The sequence below is a fragment of the Lepisosteus platostomus genome, chromosome 7 (assembly GCF_059453375.1).
Source record: "Lepisosteus platostomus isolate fLepPlt1 chromosome 7, fLepPlt1.hap1, whole genome shotgun sequence".
Lineage (NCBI taxonomy): Eukaryota > Metazoa > Chordata > Actinopteri > Semionotiformes > Lepisosteidae > Lepisosteus > Lepisosteus platostomus.
This window is the reverse complement of record NC_142617.1, coordinates 16,568,657-16,588,529: the sequence shown is the minus strand read 5'-3', so window position 1 is coordinate 16,588,529 and position 19,873 is coordinate 16,568,657. Positions and strand designations below refer to the sequence as shown.

At 40.9% G+C, this 19,873-nt stretch overlaps 2 protein-coding genes across 9 annotated transcripts; one reads left to right on the top strand and one right to left on the bottom strand.

Annotated features, from left to right (window-relative positions):
- The first annotated feature begins 427 nt into the window (after positions 1 to 427).
- Positions 428 to 9,919, top strand: fgl1b (fibrinogen like 1B). 5 transcript variants are annotated; one of them, XM_088639532.1, is made up of 9 exons: positions 428 to 551; positions 890 to 968; positions 1,581 to 1,791; positions 2,921 to 3,080; positions 3,590 to 3,687; positions 3,881 to 3,969; positions 5,558 to 5,748; positions 6,724 to 6,850; positions 9,674 to 9,919. In XM_088639532.1, the coding sequence occupies exons 2-9, from the start codon at positions 909 to 911 to the stop codon at positions 9,713 to 9,715; spliced, it is 978 nt and encodes a 325-aa protein (XP_088495658.1). In that variant the 5' UTR covers positions 428 to 551; positions 890 to 908; the 3' UTR covers positions 9,716 to 9,919. The 5 variants fall into 5 exon arrangements, with proteins under 5 accessions (XP_088495658.1, XP_088495659.1, XP_088495656.1 ...); XM_088639533.1 differs by lacking the exon at positions 9,674 to 9,919 and having other exon boundaries at positions 1,641 to 1,791; positions 6,724 to 7,234; XM_088639530.1 differs by lacking the exon at positions 9,674 to 9,919 and having other exon boundaries at positions 6,724 to 7,234.
- thsd1 (thrombospondin, type I, domain containing 1) lies at positions 7,384 to 19,478 on the bottom strand. Of its 4 annotated transcripts, none has more exons than XM_088639524.1 (6): positions 18,498 to 19,478; positions 17,805 to 17,874; positions 14,932 to 15,072; positions 11,953 to 12,900; positions 10,443 to 10,601; positions 7,384 to 9,367 (listed from the first exon to the last, which is right to left on the bottom strand). In XM_088639524.1, exons 3-6 carry the CDS (start codon positions 14,987 to 14,989, stop codon positions 8,046 to 8,048), a joined length of 2,487 nt encoding a protein of 828 aa, XP_088495650.1. In that variant the 5' UTR covers positions 14,990 to 15,072; positions 17,805 to 17,874; positions 18,498 to 19,478; the 3' UTR covers positions 7,384 to 8,045. The 4 variants fall into 4 exon arrangements, with proteins under 4 accessions (XP_088495650.1, XP_088495652.1, XP_088495649.1 ...); XM_088639526.1 differs by lacking the exon at positions 17,805 to 17,874 and having other exon boundaries at positions 11,953 to 12,160; positions 12,443 to 12,900; XM_088639523.1 differs by lacking the exon at positions 17,805 to 17,874.
- Positions 19,479 to 19,873: the final 395 nt, after the last annotated feature.

Below are 19,873 nucleotides of genomic sequence, written 5' to 3'. Positions count from 1 at the left end.
GGAAAGCTATGTATAATAGTATTATTAGTATTATAATACATTTTAGGTAAACTGCAGTGTCTCCACATCAGTGTTTAGGGGGAAAATACTAGTACTCTTTTGCATTAAATGGATGCAGCCTTTCAATCCATATAGCTGAGCGTTGAACCAATAATTAGGCGTTCAGCCTAATTATAAAATTATGTCCAAAATTTAATTTAAAGTTCTAACAATAAATTGTTGTATTTAATGTCACTATCTAGAATCTTCTGGAACACGATTTTTGTATCATATTCTAATATACAGTATACATTTATCAAAATGTAGTAATAAATAGTTTGGGGAATGAAGACAGCAATGCTAAACAGGAATGTGTATATCATTTCTGGATTGCACTCCAGGCAGTGATGCAATATTGTCTTCTGGTTATAATGTGGAACATCTGGAACGATGACCAGATATTATAAATTACGAGGCTATACCGAGAAGCGATTATTTAGCACTTGGAGACTGCCCTCGACTCAGCGGTTATCGACTATAACCCACAAGCTGCTCTTTTTCTTGACATAAAGGTAGCTATGTTTCTGTCAACCAGTACTAATTCTCTAACAACTTTTGAGTGGAGACATGTGGTCTACATGATCAGGATCAAGGGCTTGTAAACTGTAAAATGGTAAAATGCTTCTTATGATTATATCGTTTATAAACAATCTTATCCTCTTATTTGCATAACAGATTACTGATGTGACAATCTTTAACGGTTTAAGATGAAGAAGAAATACAATTAATTATAATATGTATTATAGCTATACATACTGTAAGTGAGGCTCAATTTGACTACTTAATCCCACATCTTGAAATGGGAAATCTGTAGTACTATTCAGTCTGACTTTGCTTTCTTTATCCACAGGTTGTGTGAAGACAAGGACATGTCTCTGGTGTTGATTCTTTTATTTGTGAGCCAAACTTTAGCAGCATCTCGCCTCTCGGTACGTATTTTCTTCTTAAGTACTGTACAATATTCGTATTATAACTCAGAGTGGATGCGCTATCAGGCATGTACACTATATGGTTTTACTGCAGGCTATTAACTGTAGGTTTTGCTGACTATTGTAAAATTATTTCTCAAGTACTGTACCTTTACAAAAATCACAGCCTAAGCAATAGAGTAGAAACACAGCAGGTAGTGCTATGAATTAAAGATTAGGTATGTGTTTGTGGGATTTCTGTTGATTTTGTGTATAAATTAGGTGGCACAGTAGCCTGCCTAATAACTCTTGGTTCATGAGTTTAATTTAGGACTGCTGTGTCTCCAGTGTGGAGTTTGTAAGTTCTTCTGTTGTTTGTGTGGGTTTTTGTCTGGTGCTTTAGTTTATTCCCACCTTCAAACAACATGCTAGGTTATTTGGTGCCTCTAAATTATACCTGCATGTGTGTGTGCCCTGTGATGTTGTCTTGTCCAGGCTGTAGTCTTACCTTGCGCTGTGTCCTACTGGCGTGGGCTCTGGATTGCTGCCATCCTAACTGGAAAAAAGTCTTTCTGATGAGTTTATTTTTGGCTTACTGGTGGATACAGTATTTCCCCCCACCTTCTCCTTCAGGAGAACGAGCTGTGCTTGTCAGAGCTCTCTCAGCTTAATGACACCATCAAAAACCTGCAGAACAAGCTGTTCATCGGTGAGTGGCAGCTGTTGAACCTGCGACAGTACAAGTACTTTTGGGTGGACAACCGTTGGCCCAGACACAACAAGAGCCTCCCTGGGCCAACCCTACTGCCCACCACAGGAGGAAATCTTATTGTGTATGACCAGGGTAAGAGGCTGTTGCTTGTTTTCCTGAAACAAATACATTTTCTTTCAATTGCTCTTCAAACCCAGTCCCTCTGGACTTTCGGCACCAGTGCCCTGCAGGAAGTAACACATATACACTCCAACATACAGTACAGTACATGCATTGATTTTCCAGTGGATTTATCATCACAGCATAATGCTCTTCTGATTTTTAGCAAAACATGTCAGAAAGAATGCAGGTGTGGAAACCCTAATGCCTAATCTTAAACATTTTTTTGAAAATTGAGATTGGAAGTTGTCTTTGTAGTTCATTCCAACTCCAGTCCTCAGGACTCTCATGGTCCATGTTTTTGTTCCACCCAACCCCTGATATTAAATTTAGGAATGGAGAATGCTTTACTTTGCTTTGGAAAAATCCAGAATCCTCATCCTTGAGTGTTATTGCGTTACCAGGAAGAAGATTGGGAAGCACTGCTCTAAATGGATGTCAGATCCATTTTTTTTCCTGAGAGGGTAGCTGGGGATTATTAAACCAAAATTAACAGCTCATGATCCGAGAATAAGAGTTTAGATGGGTTGATTAATCCCCTCACTAGGAAAGGAAGAATGTGTCTTTTATGGCGAAATTTTCATTTTCTTCTTTCACAAGCCTGCCATAAAATCAATTAGTACTTGGTTGCAGACAACTCCTGCACAGTGACAGGTGGAAACAGGTGCACACTGAAGGCAAAATAAGGAAAAAAGGACAAAATACTTGGAAAAGAAAAAAAACAATGTAGCTGTAGATTTACACTCTCTCATTTGATGCCGTGGCATAGGAAGTTTGGCTGTTCTAATGGCTTTTTTAGTCAATCTGGCTTACTAACATCAGTGCAAAAAAGACAGCACTGCATCCTGGGATGAGCTCCAAACAGTTTTCCCTGTGGACGTGTTTTTTTCTCACTTCTAGTGAAAAGCATATTAGCATGGCTGCCACTCAGTCCTGGAGCGAGAAATTTCACCCATGTGCAAATCTTCCTTCCACAAAGAGATAATTTATTAAGGATCACTAGGTACTCACTGCAGTATGTCTGCCCTGTGTTTTTTGTGCTTCTAGTCTTTGGATTTGCTCAGCTGGCATGCTGAAGTGTGCATGTTATGCTCCTGTACAGACTGCTCAATGCTGTATGACAGACAAAAAGTGCCTAGTGGGTTCTACCGGATCAAGCCCAAACTGGTGGCAGAGCCTTTCCTTGTGTACTGTGACATGACAGATGGGGCCGGGTGGACGGTGTTGCAGCAGAGGCGGAGTGGAAGAGTGGATTTCAACCGGTATAGTATGATTTCTCCTTATTGCTAATGTATTCCCTTACAATAGTGACCGCTGATACAAAACATTGTCTATTTATCACCTTTTGGAGTTAAAGCATACAGTACCTGTTTATTCAAACAAAGCAGAAGGTGAAGAAAATCCTGACTTAGAAACTGTGAAGTCTTGTCAGTCAGCCATCTCAGAGACCCTCTAGTGAGGTCAGCCACTAGGTAACAAAATAGAATAGCCAACATCTAAGAATGATGAAATAATAATTCTGCATTTCTCCCTTCTGCACATAAGGAAAATGTGATGAAGTCTCTGTGTTTGTCATTGCATGGATGCACTACAGAAAGCAGATTGTTTTACTTTAAATGTTAAGTTCTTCATTATGGTAATATGTTAACAAAACTGGTTAATATTAACATCAGGAAAAAAACACAGTACATTCATACTTTTTTTTCTACACTGTGTTTTGGAAAGATGTTTGGAATATGTTAGAGTCTAAATGTGTTTTCTTCTTCTCTAGAGAATGGAGTGATTACAAAGAAGGATTTGGGCATTTTAAAAGAAGTAACGATGAATACTGGCTGGGGAATGAACATATTTACTCTCTTCTTTTGGGTGGTAAAAAAATCTAAATTCTTTTTCTTTGTTATTAAGAAAGCAATGCACTCTTCTGTAATTAAAGGTTTGTGAGCCTTCAAGTTAAACTGAAAGTCACATTTCACATTTCACTTTAAAAAAAAAATAACAATACAGTGCAAAGCAGAGCACACTCTAATGAACATAAACTACAATGTTATATCTTCTCTTCCAGGTGACAATCTAGTGAAGATAGAACTGATGGACTGGAAAGGAGAAAAGAAGCATGCATACTATGAAAACTTTCAAATAGCAGATGAAAAGGTGATCATTCAGAAACTCTGTCTGTCACGATTCAATTCAGGCATCTGCTCTAGACACAATGAAAGCTAATGTGTGAGTTGGCATGTACAGTATTAATAAGTATATGAATAACAAGAAGCAAGGATGACTCTGCATTTTAATGAGCTTTTCAGCAGCCCTTTCTAATGGCAGAGTTTACAACCTTGAAGTTTACACTGCTCGAGTTCTAAAAGCTTCATGTTGGCGCAAGTGGAAACTCAGCCCTCAAAAATTAGTTATACCACAGAATCTTTCCTACAAAATATACTATGATAACTGTTTTGGCCTTATGGCTTCTCAGACACTGGCCTGCCTTTGGTGAAACAAGGGCAACATGTACTGTAAAAAAACCAGGCTGTGAAGGACTCATCAACATACATTGTCAAATGAGTAGTACAAAACAAAATCAAGCTGTTTTACTCCAGTCAAGAACAGGTTTATGGAGTTAATTCAGTTTCCTGGTTAAAAGAAAACAAATTATTTAAATCAGATTGTGCATAATCCACAGAGTATTACTACTTAAGAAAGTTATTTATGTGTTTAACTTACTAATGCACATTTAGTATTTTATTTCTCAAGAGTTTACCATTTAAACTCTGCAGTTGAACAAGGTGACTTCCCCATAACATATCTTAATCTATTTCTAAAAATATACATGTGAAAAAATTATATATTTTTGCAAAATATAACTGAATAAAAAACATTTTCCTCTATTATTTCATAATGACTGCCATAGTGTTACCGAAAAGTGTCTTAAAAAAATTAAACCATAGTGACGCCTAGTGGGTAGCTTTAGAAATGCCACACAAATCATTCACAAACAGAAGTGAGCAACTTTTTCAAATGGTCTAAAGAAATGTGTAATCCATATCTTGAAAACAAAACCAATAAGTAAACAATTCTTTCTCTTAAACAATCTTATGACTGATGCCATAGCAATCCTTTCTTAGGGTCTGTTTAGACACTATGCACTCTTTCAAGCATTGTTACACAGATCTTTTGTTTTCATGTCCTGCACTTACCTGCTACCAGTATCTCGATTTAGTCACAAATCACTTTATAATACAGTGCACGTTGCTGGAAAAAAGGCATTTTTCTTCCTTAAAAATTACAGTAGTATAAACTTGGATCATAGAAATCATGTTTTGAACCTTCCAAATTTCCAAATAACTTGTCCAGATCACAGTGATTTGTAAGCATCCCTTATACTTGATAGTTTATACTCTTTCAAACACAACCTGAGAAAATGTAGTTTTTGTATGGAGGCTAGGTCCCAACTACATTCCTATATTTTTCCCGACAACAAGGTCCAAATACCACATAACCTTTCACAAGAGGCACTTCTGTATTCTTGTCACTTTTTACAGGTTAGCATTGAGAAACACTATCAACCAATGACTGCATTAGAGGTGAAATTTCTTTATTTGGAGCATTTTTAGATTTGATGCCTATGGTAATGATAGGCTATAAATTCGGCAGTGCTCCCCAAAATCCATGCTCTGCTCAACGTATTTTCAGCTTCTGCTCTTAAAGGTGGAAGAAGGTGTACTTGACTGTCGTTGTGTTTTAGAATAACTACCAGCTGAGGTTTGGGCTGTACAGTGGGACTGCTGGCGATGCGCTGTCCGGGGGAGGTGGTGTGGAGCAACAGTGGTCAGCTTCACACAATGCCATGCTGTTCAGCACCAAGGACAGAGATAATGACCGCTTCCTGCAGGGCAGCTGTGCCAAGGAAAACAAGGGAGGATGGTGGTACAACAGGTATCCTAGACACAGGGCACACTGTTCAACTACCACATATTTCAGCCTCACCTTCCCTGACCTGCACAGTGCCTTTGAAAATGTTTCCTGGGATGACTGATAATAACAGATTCTTAACACTTAAGTCTGAAGAACAGCTGCATGAGATTTTTTTGGGGGAAAATCAGTCAGTACTTCCCGGGAAGAAAATAAACAGCCACCTGGCCAACGTTTATACCGCAATTTATTTTGTGGAGAAAATGAAATGCCAGTTTTTCACTGACATTTTCACTTAATGGTGTCGTGTAAATAAGTACAGTAAATTTCCCCCATAATAAAGATTTGCTGCCTCCTAAATCGATCACAAAGATCAGGTTATCTCATGAAATCTTACTGGCATCACAAAAACATACAGTTACTGTTTTTCCCCCTTAGCTGATTGTTTGATTGTTTAACACTGTGCTGCAGTTGTTATCTTGACAAGAGCAGTTGGCTTGTCAAGTTCCAATAGAAAACTGTGCTTTATGCACAGTTGCTTAAGTTTATGGTATGTTCCTCTCTGAAAAAAATACAATGATCAAGACATTTCATGTCACATGAAGTGTGCCATTATATGAATAGAAAATAACACAAAATAATCCTTTACTAGGTGATTTCATTTCACAGGATGCCTGCTAGTACAACAGGTGAGACAAAAGGAACCTACTGAAAAGGAAAACATTATGATTTATCATAAAATATAGTGTATCTTGGGTACTTTTGGAGTGATGTGCAGGTTGAAGAGGACCGGCTTGTGCCCCCACACAAGTCCCACTACTGTCTCAAAGCAGGGAGAATAGATTCAAACACTGTGGTTTCACAAAATATGTGGATTTTAAAACATAAAAGAAAGCTTGTGTTCCATATCTCTCCCCTATGTCAACTGAATTAGGGCTGATTTCTGAAAAGGTCCCTCCCAGAGTTCAAGGAGGCCTCTCTGCTTTGTTTGTCCTGCAGGTGCCATGCAGCCAACCTGAATGGAAAGTACTACAGGGGAGGCGAGTACAGAGGAAAGTACGACAATGGGGTGGTGTGGATGACATGGAGCGGCCTTTGGTACTCCCTCCGGCATACTACCATGAAGGTCAGGCCACTGGTCTTTATGGACAGCTGGGGGAGCGGTGAGGGAGGGCTGGTATAGGTTAGCAATAAGAGTCCCCTTTCATCCAGGACTCCAGGCCTCTCTAGGCCCTGCCATTCTCTTCCCTGACGGTGGAGACCAGAGTTCTAGAGCAATACAAACAGAGATCCTCTGATTGGTTGAATTCAGGGAATGATTTAATTCCAACAGTCATTTCTGTGCGCTGCTGATTTTTTTCTTTCTCAGCGGGAACTGTGACAAGTAGGAGAATACCAATGTTATGCTTTTTTCCATAGTTAAACACTTAAAATTAAATGTACCCACATTATACTTAATGTACCCTTAACTATATCAGGTTAACTAAATAAACCTGTCTTTTTGTCATAATTAAGCTACCAATACTTAATTTCATTCTATTCCTTCCCTTCTTGTTTGTCTATCACCTTTGGACGGTTTACAAAACTGGGAATAGATATCAGTTTACACAAAAATAACAAATATGAAATGAGTGGAACAGAACTTGAATAGTCTATCTATGAAAAAGACCTAAAATGTTTTATTGATTCAGCAGTGAACATATTCAGGCAGTGTAAGGAGACAACATAAAGCCTTACATTTTGCAAAACATAAGTTGTTAAGATTTGGTAATTAAATCTGTTATCCGTTATTGGTAATTAACTCAGTTGCAGTATAAAGCCATGTCTGATGTCAAATACATGGACAGAGATGATGATCCAAATAAGAACCTTAGGTCTGACAAGAAAACATGAACTTAATGAAATGGTATTTAAAACAATTTTTAAAAATTATTTCATTCCTTTAAGAAGGTTCAAGATAACATACATTCTTTGGCCCTGGACAGATACTGTCAGCATAGATACTAGATTCTCAGTGGCAGACAGACACTTGCATTGTCCACTTTCACAAATATGTTCATAAGTTAACAGAAAATATACATATGTAAATAACCGATGACCTAGACCTCCAGTCAATAGAGAGTAGTGATAATTAACTGTATTGGCCATTGAACTGGCTTTGCAACTTGTGCTCACTGCTTGCCGTATTCACACTGGGATGTTCCTAATACTCTAGGTTGACCACAAGTGGCTTCATTACTTTTTCAGTCAGTGCTCTGACAAAACATGAACTACGTTCAGCGACCCTGAGAGTATGATGTGCAGGTAATCATCACAGCATCTCAGCACTCAAAATCTCTGTTCTCATCCTCTTCCCCAAAGAACCCCGACAGATCCATCATGCGTTGTTCAGACTCGGTGAGGCCGTAGGGGGAGCTGGGGTAGAGTCCGTACTCAGAGTCGAGTGGAAGGCTCTTGCATTTGTCCCTCCTGTACTGAGAGGGGCTGAGGCTGGTGTTCCTCTGGTGGCTGTAGGTGGCCGATGAATTGGCTTGCTTCAGCTTCCTGGCCATCATGTTTCTCTGAATTGGCGAAGGGCCTCTTCTGGCCCTACTTTGCACTGTTTTATCCAGTCCAGTACTCCAGGTCCCCAGTCTGCGATCACCGAGGAGGTCTGGCCTGTTTGCTGAAAACCTCTCATTCCAAAATCGGTGCCTCTCCTCCTCCCCATCCCCCATCCTAGATTTGGGGCGTCTGTCCTCCTTTTCTTGATGCTGGTCGAAACCTCTCAACCTGGAGCCAGAGAATGCCAGCTGCCTTGTAGTACAGGAAGACAGGCTCCTTTCTCGGAATGGTCGGGGGTGTTTGGTTTCATGGAAGCTGGCTGTTCTCTTGAAATGTGGATTCCTCATGTAGCCTCTTTCCACCATCTCCACCCATTCTTCCGTACGCTGATGCACACTGGGCTGAGAGGAGAGGGGAAGCTCACTGAGCTGTGAGAGCACAAAGTCCACTTTGGGACTCGGCCTCTCTGGAGAAACAGAGCTCTTGGGTTCTAAGAAAGGTGCCTTGATGCGGAAACGGCTTAATGCTGCTTCCTCCTGGCTTTCTGGCTGCTCTGGCATAATTACAGAGGTGGCATCCAGGACAGTGTCATTCAGGGGATTCTGGGACACATGGTAGACCTTGGTGGCCTCCTTCAAGCCTTTCTTCTTCATCTCCTTCAGCTGCTGCTGGGCAAGCCGGTAGCCAAAGATAGGAGGGATGATCTTCTGCACGTTGGGTGACAGACTCTCCCCAGAAGTGGGGTTGCTCAGTTCAGCTGAGAGAGGGTGGCTGTGCCTGCGGCCTACGGTCAGCTTGTCGAAAACTTCCTCAGCCTGCTCTGGCAGGGCCTCCAGGCTCTCAGAGAAACTGTGCCGTTGCTGGCTCTGGCAGTAGATGTTGACCTCGTCCGAGTTCTTCCTGAATCCCGGGGAGTGCAAGGAGCTGTGGCGGCGGACGGAGTTGCACTTTGGAGTCCGGCAGAGCTTCCTCCACAGCGTGATGAGGACAGTGGCCACAATCACTACAAGACAGATGGAGATGCCTGCCACAGCTACCATGTTGCCCATCTTTTTGCTTTCAGGGTGAACAGGAGCGAGGGAAGGTGAAACTGCAATCACTGCAAGAAATTAAAAAACAAATTAGGTTCTCTAAAAAAAATGCAGCTGCTGCCTCATGAGCAAGTGTCCTGTGATTTCCCCTCAATCCAGCATGCACACCAGACCGTGAGCCCTCTCATGTTACCCAGCCTCCCCTTTTTCCCCTGTGAGTCCATGTGAATTGAAAGGTTTGAACCAACTTTCAACATTCAATTCTCTGTGAGAAGGTAATTGTAAAGCAACCTAAAAGAGCAATGGCTACATTCCCTTTGAGGAAATTAAGGATATAACATCCATCCGTTTTTTAATTGCTCTATCCAATACAGTGGAGGCAGAGTCAAACCCAGCAAACAATGGGCAACAATTAATCCACCACTATGTCTTTGGACTGTAGGAGGAAACCAGAGCACCCAGAGGAAACCCATGTGACTACAGGGAAAACTTACAAACTCCATGCAGATAGCACCCCAGGAATTGAACCCAGGGCCCCAGCATTGCAAGGCTGTGATGCTAAATGCTGGGCCACTATACTGGCCAAGGTTATAACAATAACAAAAAAATGTTTGCCTTCCTGTGAATGTAGTGGTTACTGTACCTCTTGAGTAACATCTGTACCCCAGCAAATGCAAATAGATGAACTAAAGGCCTAAGGATACAGTGATAATGGGTCATGAAAGTACTTGGAGGCAAAACGCACGAGAACTGCACTGCATCAGTCTGTAGAAATGGTTGAGTGTGGAGGGCAAAATTATTGCCTCAGTGAAGGCCCCATCACAAAAGATCCAAAATGTAAACTGCTCAGCAGTTTAAGAAGATGCTCCGTTTATAAGAATTTTGGAGCCCACTACATGTTGCATGAGTGCTCTGGATAGCAAACACTGCAGGCTGGGGAAAGCTCATTATAGTCAGGTAGCACCATTCCTGGGCCAGGAGATTTACAGTTCATATGCATAATCTTCTGCTTGTCTTGAAAGGTTTCATATGGTATGGAATTCCTTTCTTGCCAAGTGCCTAGAGATCTATTGGCCTGATACCGAGTTATGTAAATTGCGGTTGTTGCTGGAGGGCCTGGGTGTGACCCAGCCCGGTGTTTACCTGTGCAGTCCTCCAGGGAGCAGGGGGAGAGCTCTTTCTGCAGGCCGGTGCAGTGGGCCGTCCCAGTAGAAGGCACCAGGCACTCCCGGTACCGCTGCCTCACCCCTTCACCACAGTTCACACTGCAGGGGCTCCAGGTCTGCCACCGGCCCCATGACTCTACAGGATGAGGTGAGGGAAAGTGAGTGCATTCCAGCATTTTAGCTCCGCCCACTAAAAGCAAATCTAGTACTTATACTGGACCTATGGAAATCCTGCTGCTTGATGATAGCTTGGTGAGTCAACCCATCTGAAAATATCTGTGGAACCTCAGAGGTTTGAACCTTTACACATGTAGAGGTGACCAAGCAGTGCATTAATCTATCAGCCAGGATTACTGTAAAGATATCCCAAAAGTATGTCACCTGACATAATCTTAGCAGAAATAATAACACATAATATCTTGGCATTCTTGTTATGTAAGGTACAGTACCTCACATCATATCACTTTCATTAACCACTTATCTAATTCAGGGTCACAGTGGTCTGGAGCATATCCTGGGAAGCGCTGGGCACAGGGCGTGATACACCATGAATGGGACAAACATGCACACACTGACCCCAGTGTTAATTTTGCAGAAGCCAATTAAACTACCAGCATGTGTTTGGACTGTGGGAGGAAACCAGAGGACCCCGAGGAAGTGAACAATGGGAGAATATGCAAACTCCGCACAGACAGCACACAACCAAATGAATCCAGGGCTCCAGAGCTGTGTGGGAGCCATGCTAACCACTGTGCCAGTCTGTTGCCCAATTATGGCACCTACAGTATGATTCACTGCATAATCTACTGTAAAAGCAAAAATGTACATGGCTAGTGGCAGTTACAGGAGGAAGAGAGGGGAGGCTGCAGGCATTATAGTAAGGAGATTGAGTCCTTTGAGATTTTGTGAGCTCCCCTACCACTGAGAGTATATACTAAAATCTCAGGCTTCAGATGAACTCATCTACACCCATGCTCTCCTCAATCCCCAAACTAGCCCCAGGTTTTTTCAAAAGTTTTAAACTGCCAAGTACATATTGCCTTTCCTTTATGTACATCGCAGGGTGTGGAGCTTGAATTAATCTCAGCAGACACAATCTCTAGCAAGGCTAAGCAAGCGATTAAATGAAGGAAGAGGTTGAGTCTGTCCTTCTTCTGTTTTTACACGAAAGGTTATTCTAGGAAAACCAATGCTATGGCTCCTCTGGCTGTACGTTAGAGTGTCTCCTCTTGCCCATCTTTTGTGACTCGGGCATGTCATTGCCAAAGCTCTTTGAGATCTACTTTTTGCACGGGCACCAATCGGTAACTCATGAAATGGCATGGCAAGGTGGAGTCTAGAATGAAGACTACAGCGCTGGTAGGTGAAGACAACGTTGGCAGGCGAGAAGGAGTGAGGTTTCAAATGGAGAGGGAGGGGGCAAATATCAGATATCTCTGAAACTGAAAAGAAAAAAAAAGACATTAAAAAACAAAAGAAATGCTAACCTGTGTTCCTCTGTACGACGATGCAGCTCTGGGCATGGCTAGGCAAGCTGCTAAAGTTTAAAATGAACTTAAAGCAGTACTTGTTTTTGCCCGGTTCAAACAGGGAGCAGTTGAATTCAGTTTCATTCTCTCCATGGGAAAGCCATTTAGACGCAACAGGAGGGCTGTCCTCTCCTGAGCCCGTGACTCCTTCCCGGTACAGGACCACCTTTCCTTGGGCGAAGGCACAGGGTGGGGGCAATAAGCGCACTGTCACTGTTCGCTCGCAGCCCAGCTTGTACACATTGTCAATGAGCAGCTTGTATGTAAATATCTGAGAGAGGTACAGAGGCCCTGAGGACTTTATGTCCCGGTCTGCATGGCGGGATTTCAGGGCCACCTTGATGAAATCCCGTTCGGTAAAAGGGAAGACACAGCCCAAATCCACCCACTGTGATTTCACAACAGCCACGTCCCTCCTGACCTGTGCCTTCACTTTATCAATGCTTACCTTCCCTATAGTGTTGTGCTCAAAGTAGCTGACCTCCAAGTAAACAGGGGACAAGTTCAAACGGCAGGGCTCAAAGTTGGTGGAAATCCCGATCTGAAAAGAGCTCGAGCTCCTGTTGCTCGTTCTCTGCACGCCGATGTGGAAAGGGGGCCACTGGACGTGCAGTACCTCACTCCACCACTGGGTATCATTGAGGCACCCTTTCTGCCCACCCAGCTGCAGCCAGAACCGGAATCTGCCCGCGTAGGGGAAGCAGGTGCAGTTAAACTCCACTGTGCCTTCTGACTGGTTTCCAGGTACAGGTCTGCTGGCCACTGTGGTATTAGCCTCTGTATCCACCAAGGAAATGGTCATGCTGCCATCGGTCACATTCCTGTCACAGTGGAAATCCACAAACACTGTCCCGTTGCTTAAAGCTACATATACTGCGGAGGGCCAGTAACGGATTTGGGCCAGAGCTGAAATGAAGTCAAAAGGAGTGGTGAGCATTTAGTTACAGTGTGTCCGTTTCAATGAACAAAAACAACCGCAACAAACTCGACGTTTGCTAGTAAGGCAGGACACCTCAATATCAACTACCGTATGCGGTGAAAACTGAACCCGTAAAGTGGATGCCAAAAAGCGACATTTTTATTCAGTATGTTTAGTAAAGGGCCAGCATGTTGGCGCAATGGTTAGCATTGCTGCCTCACAGCGCAAGTTAATCGCAGGGCATACACAGATACAGACACGCGCACACTCACACCAGGACCAATTTTCCAGCCATCAATCTATCCATTTTTTTCAACGGGCGCAAGGCAGGTTACACCCTGGACGGGATGCCAGTCCATTGCAGGACTGACAAGACACTTGGGCCGATATTTCCAAAAGCCAATTAACCTGTCAGTATATCTTTGGTCTGTGGGAGATAAATCAGAGCAGCCAGAGGAAACTCACGCAAACACAGGGAGAACATTTAAACATCATGTAGATAGCACCCCAGCGGCCCAGCACTGCGAGGCAGAAATGCTAACCACTGCACCACTGTACTGCCTGCCACTCTTGTTTTCTACAATTAAAACAACTTTGACGTCTGATTAATGCAGCAGATGAGAAGAAACTAAACTCGTCATTTAACAATTTTCAATTCACATCAATCTGAATTTTCAAAAGTTTTATCACAACATCTCAGGGTAATCGACACATGAATACAGTAGTTAACTCAAAGTCCTGCAGTAGCTAATCCAACATGATTACAGGTCAAATAAACTGTACACTCATTCTCAGGGGTTCCATATCATTAACAACCTTTGTTCCTCTCTGCATATCCACAAAATGAAAAGAATATTGTTCAAAGTACTACAAAATACAGAGCTTTCAGGATGACCTGGTAAACATTAAAGTAAAATGACTATTTCTATAAAAGACTGACATAGGTTTGTTTTTCTGCATAAGAAAAAGAGAGTACAAAAATCTAAATTGTCATTTAGTTTGAGCTTTTACGGAGACTTTAGTGAAGGCTACAAATAAAAAAAAGGTTTATGTCTTCTAAGAGTAAATTTCCTTCTCTCTGATTTGCTGGGCTGTATAATGTTTCGCCAAAAGAAAATGCTTTCATAAAAATTAAGAGGCATCTACTGTATGGAGAGCTTTTGGAAGCCTCTGAGATGAGGCTTTCACACTCATATGTTGCCTAAACTTGTCCTTTCAAAAAGAGTAACAAAAATATGGGCTATGCCAAATATTTGAAAAACACATTTGAATAATTGTAATATACTATTGCCATGTCCCTTCCCTTGGGCAATCTCAATGGAATTACAGTAAAGGGCAGAATCTTTCATGTCACAGCAATCACTTTGATGATTACAGTATTTGGCATTTTTAATTGAGTGGAGCTGCTATTGTACCTCCAAAAGTTTTTCAAAAACAATCCAGGAGGAAAAAAAAAATTCTAACCATTCTTCCACTCCTATTATTCCAGTGTGATTTCCTGTGTAACTCAGGGCCTGTTCTTCGTATTTAAAGGTTTTGCATTTAACTACATTTGCCAGTTAAAGCGCTCAGATGATGTTTTAAATTATTTCCTAATTCAACATTTTCTAACTATTTTGTACAAATATTGAGTGCTCCCAATCTCTTGTCTTATAAAAATAAAAAAATATGTTAAAATGAGAGGTATGAGGAAAGACTTTAGATTTCCAGCTTCTGTGTTTTTGTATAGTCTTATACACTTATAACCTCAATTTACATCGATGATACAATTACGCAGATGTGTCATTTTCAGCAGGTACATTTCAGGGTAGAACAAGAACACAACGACACAGAAAGCAGTCAGTGTTTCTTGTCTTCCTCTCAGGAAATGCCCTCAATTACCCAGAGAAGGCCCCAGCTGTTTCCCTGCTCTGAGTCACAGCTTGGCTAAGGCACCTCACCAACCACCAGAAATATACAACTTTACAATGGTTTGGGAACAGGGCAGCTTAAAGCCTATTCTGGCTGCAGTAACTCACCGTAACCGCAGAACAGCAGCAGGAATACAGGAGCGGAAGCTGGCAGGGCCTGAGGCATTCCGACTGATAAGTCCTGGCACCCCTGCACACCTCATGACCCTCTTCACAGCACCTGTTCAAGGTGCCCAATCAGTAGTCACTCTGAAACCACCAACACAACAGTTTAGAAGTCGCCATGGCTACTCCATTTACCCACTGAGTGCTTTCTCCTCCACAAGATACCTTCAACAACGTCTTTCTATAATTACACTTCCAAAAAGGCTGTCTCCTTTTTTTAATGTCAAACACCCTCTCACTTTATGCTACTTGCCAGGGAATTTCCATCTAGATTTCTGTATAGGAAAAGAAAAAAAGACAATTTAACTTGTTTTCCTTATGAGCTGTGAATCAGCTATTAACAATGACTGGTTTGCTGGCTGCTGTATGACTGATTTAAAACATAAAAAGCTGTTAGGTTTTGCTAGACAAAATATTGCTGTTGCTAGGAGAAATTGATGAAATAATTATGTCCATGCATCCATTCATGTTTAAACCACTTTATCCAACATGGTGTCAAAGAGGAGCCGGAGCCAATCCTGGCAAGCAATAGGTGCAAGGCAGGATACACCCTGGACAGGACGCTAGTACACTGCAGGACACACTCACATCAGGACCAACTTTCCCAGAAGCCATCTAACCTACCAGTTTCTTCTCACGGTTCAATAACATACCGGTAGGTAAATTGCTGCTGGGAAAAATTGGCTCTGATGTGAACATGTACATGTCTGTGTCTGTGTGTGTCCTCAAATAGACTGGCGCCCTGTCCAGGGTGTATCCTGCCATATAGTCTCCAGCTCCCCCACAACCCTCTACAGAATAAAGCTGTTTGAAAATGGATAGATGGACCTATCAACACTGCACATCCCTTTTTTAATGTAACAAAAATAACTATATTAAATGAATATTCGATAAGTTGCATTTCAATTCAATTCAAATCCATTCAGTTTTATTTGTATAGCCCTTTTCACAATGGACATGGTCACAAAGCAGCTTTACAGATTTCTGGGCCTGAAGCCCCAATGAGCAAGCCTAAGGCGACAGTGGCAAGGAAAAATCTCCCTTAGACTAAAGTAGGAAGAAACCTACTTTAGGAAGAATAGGAAGAATAGGAAGTAGGAAGAATTAATCAGTAGCAGAGATGTACTTAATAAGAAGTACAGTTCCTTGTAAAATAACTGGTAAGAAGCAAAAAAAGCGTACAGCTTTTGAATAATTATTCCAATTGAGTTATATAGAGCTGGAATAACATTAAATGAGAAAACAGTATGGTACTCCTTTAACTGAGGTTGGTGTCAGTAGTGTGGTCTTTTAGGGATGCTTTTGGGATAGGATGTTGACTCATAGGCAAACGAAACCATTCACAGGAAACTCAAAGAGGTTGTGACGGGATTATACAAGACAATGGGTCTATCTTTAAGAAAATGAGAAACTCAGTTATTCTTTGTCCATTCCCAAGGCACAGTCACATAACACAATGGATTTTAACCATTTTTGTCTGACGTTTTTAAGTCCTTTGTGAAAAACAAACATTAAACTGGCAAAAATAACTTGGAATGTTTTTATATATCGGACAGACTCCACCTTATTTTCTAGTGAAAAGATCATCACGCACTCCCTTTTTTCTTTTAGTTTTTAAAGTTTCCAAATGAACTACTCCTCATATTTAACCCCAAGCGATGTGCCCACAATTCTCAGTCAGCTGTAGAGCCATCTGTAAAATCATTATTCACATGTCTGCTAAAGGAGTTTGGAAACAGATACATTCAGCATAATTATATATGTAATGTTTATTAAATAAAATAACTTTTAAGCAATATTTCTCATTTAAAAAAATAAGAGCAGGACAAGACAAATTGAAGTTAAAAAATTTGAAATCATAAGAATAAACCATTATGATGGGGAAAGCATTTAATCACACTGTGACAGTTTGTGCACGTGCAAAATGTAATTTATACTGTTTTCCCTAGAACAGCTGCAAATTAAATCAAACGTAAGTGCTGTTTAAGGGTGTTACAGTCTCCACCCAGCCTCATAAGACATGTTTGTTTTGGTTGCAGACCTGTGAACAAACGATTAGTACAATATCTGAACACTGACAGTAATTTGAGAATCTTAACTGAAAAAGAGCTGTGAAGATTCAGTGGCACACACACCCAAAAGCGCTGAATCGCGGGCACTCCCAAAACATGTACATACGTAACTGGTAAGCCGGAGTGCATCTGTGGCAGAGGCATAAGAGCAATATTCGTCTGAAATGACTATTACTGAGAGTACATTTTATGTGGATGTTTCAATGAATTTGCCGATTTACTAAGTAGAGGAAAACAAAAATTATCCCGAATTGCATACTAATCTAGACTACCGTCTAGTTTAACTAGTTTTCTCTTATAAATTAATAAGAACCTTTATTTTACATATATTTTACCTTAAAAGCAATCATTTCAATATCAAACAATTGGATCAACTACTGGGTGAGAGGCCAAGGCGGTGATCCATTATACTTCGCAGGAGAAAAGGAATGAGTGGAATCAATCGGAAAATTCATTCTCATGCTCTACATTTCAGATGTAGTATAAATTATTTGAATCCCCTAAGGAACTGTATTTGTCAAAGATTCTTCTATAACTCTACTTTAATTCAAACTAAATACAACGTTTTATTTTTTAAAATATCCACGTACTGTACTGTACAGTACGTGTCTGGAAGAAAACCCGTTTATCCCGCTGCCGTAGGTTGCAGCGACATGCCTACACTGCACAGACGACTCGATCAGTTTTGGTCTCTAGGATTACACCTTGCTCCTGACAGAAAAAAAAAACAACTCTTAGTCTTACGGAGTCGAGTCCCAGGAAATAGATGCTGTTCTCCAGATCCGTCGAGACGATAGGTAATTGTACAGTAGTACTGCAATGATATCCGTATAGCGGTGTGAGGTGCAGCTGGGGCTAATAGATGATTAGTGCTTATATAGTTCCAAAATTAACCAGTGTCCTTTCCAAACACTGGAGCCTATTAACTTAAGTCTAGTCTCCTTATAGCTCCCCTCGAAGTCGGTAAACAACCACGGACAACAATTTTCTTTCCGTACGGGCCACCAAATGTAAATGCAAAGTTACAGTATCATCTTAATGAACCCTTTATGTTATCAACAGAACAGGCAACACATTACTGACTAGTCCGAATACTTATGAAAATAATTTCAAATGAAACGCCTTAGTCACTCTGTTTTGTTTAAAAAAATATTCAGCTTCGTGCTGTACTACACATGGAAAATACTACTGGCTCCAAAGAAAACTATTCAACTCAACATTTAAGTTTTAAACGCAGGCGATATTTTGTCCTTAAGCGCAACAGAACCGGGATAATCTTTCATGTGCAGTGTGAAATTAAAAATACTAAACATACCTGGCTTGACAGCACAACTCTAGATTCAAAATGGAAAACATAAATTAATCACCCTCTGAACTCCTATAACAGTAGCCTTACTGCCATACAGTACTGCCTGAATATTACATTAATGTACTTACAGTTACCGCAAACCGGAGAGAAGATAGCTCTTCACAGTAATGTTTGTATTATTTTTTTTTAATGTGAAAAGCCATTACATTTTCCACACGTTTCCAGCAGGCTGACCGATTCGTGAATTTAGTAAACGACATAACTTGAAGCAGGACAAGTCTAGTTCTCTCCGCGGGTGTGTTTAGTGAGCGTCTGAGTACCATGTAACAACACCCAGGGATGACACTTGATTTCTGTGCTCCCTCTACTGGCATCGAGAATCATTTACTCCTCGAAGGAGACTGCTGCGTTGGAGGTCCCGTATTTCTTAATTTTGATTGAATCAACTCGGTCAGTCTACTGGCAGTGTAATCATATATTCTGATAATACGGGATAACCTGAATAGGCTAAACGTACAGGACATCTTTCAATTTTAAACCGTCAGTTTGATTTTAAAGCTAAGACGACCTGTTTTTCCCTGCTTTTTTATGTATCCAGTAGTTGCTGTAAGCATTTGTTCGTCCCGACGTTGGAGTACCGGAGTATTACGGCAATATTTTCACATAAGTATGCTTCTATATAAATTAAGGCGAAATCTTAAAACCAAATGGAATTCAAGGTGTTTTTAAAACCACTGCTTAACTTCTACTAAATGATGCTCAATATAAAGAAATGTCCCTTTGCATTTTTATATCTGATATAGAATATCCGAAAAACACGACGGAGGTCAGTTACAGCAACAATGACATCATCCACTATTATCATTTCCACATGTTTTGATCTACAAAGACAGATTAAAAATTATTTTTTTGTACGAACACTGCAATGTTTCTTTCTTGAATCATTAAACCTCATCTACTAATACAGGATGGGAAAGAGTACTTCTATGTACGTTGACCCAGAATATGAAATACAGATTAATAATTTTGTCCAGGTTATTTAATCTGCCACAATCCAAGAGGCCTCCTCCATAATTTGCTTGATTGTTCAGAATTTGAATAGAAATTTAATGCAATATGGATGGTAAATAGGTTTAAACAAACAACAACTGGAAAGATGTATCAATATGAATGTCAAAAGTTAAAGTCACCAACACAAGTATAGGTTGCAGTACACATTTGGAGAAGTTGAAAGGATAGCCCTGGAAAAGCAAATCCCGCCCCAGCCTTATAAACACTTTTTAATGGAAAATGTATTGGAAAGGGCAAATGGAACAGCCCACTGACATTAAAGATTTGAGGGAACACTTGGGAGTGTCAGGGGAGTGTTAACAAAACAAGATAAAGTCATGCTGCTTTCTGTAGGGTCAAGGCAGGTGAAGGTGGTCTTTTTTCAAATTACATTCTTTAAAAAAATGATATAATCTAACATAGTTTCAATCCAGTTACTAAGGAAATTTCACTT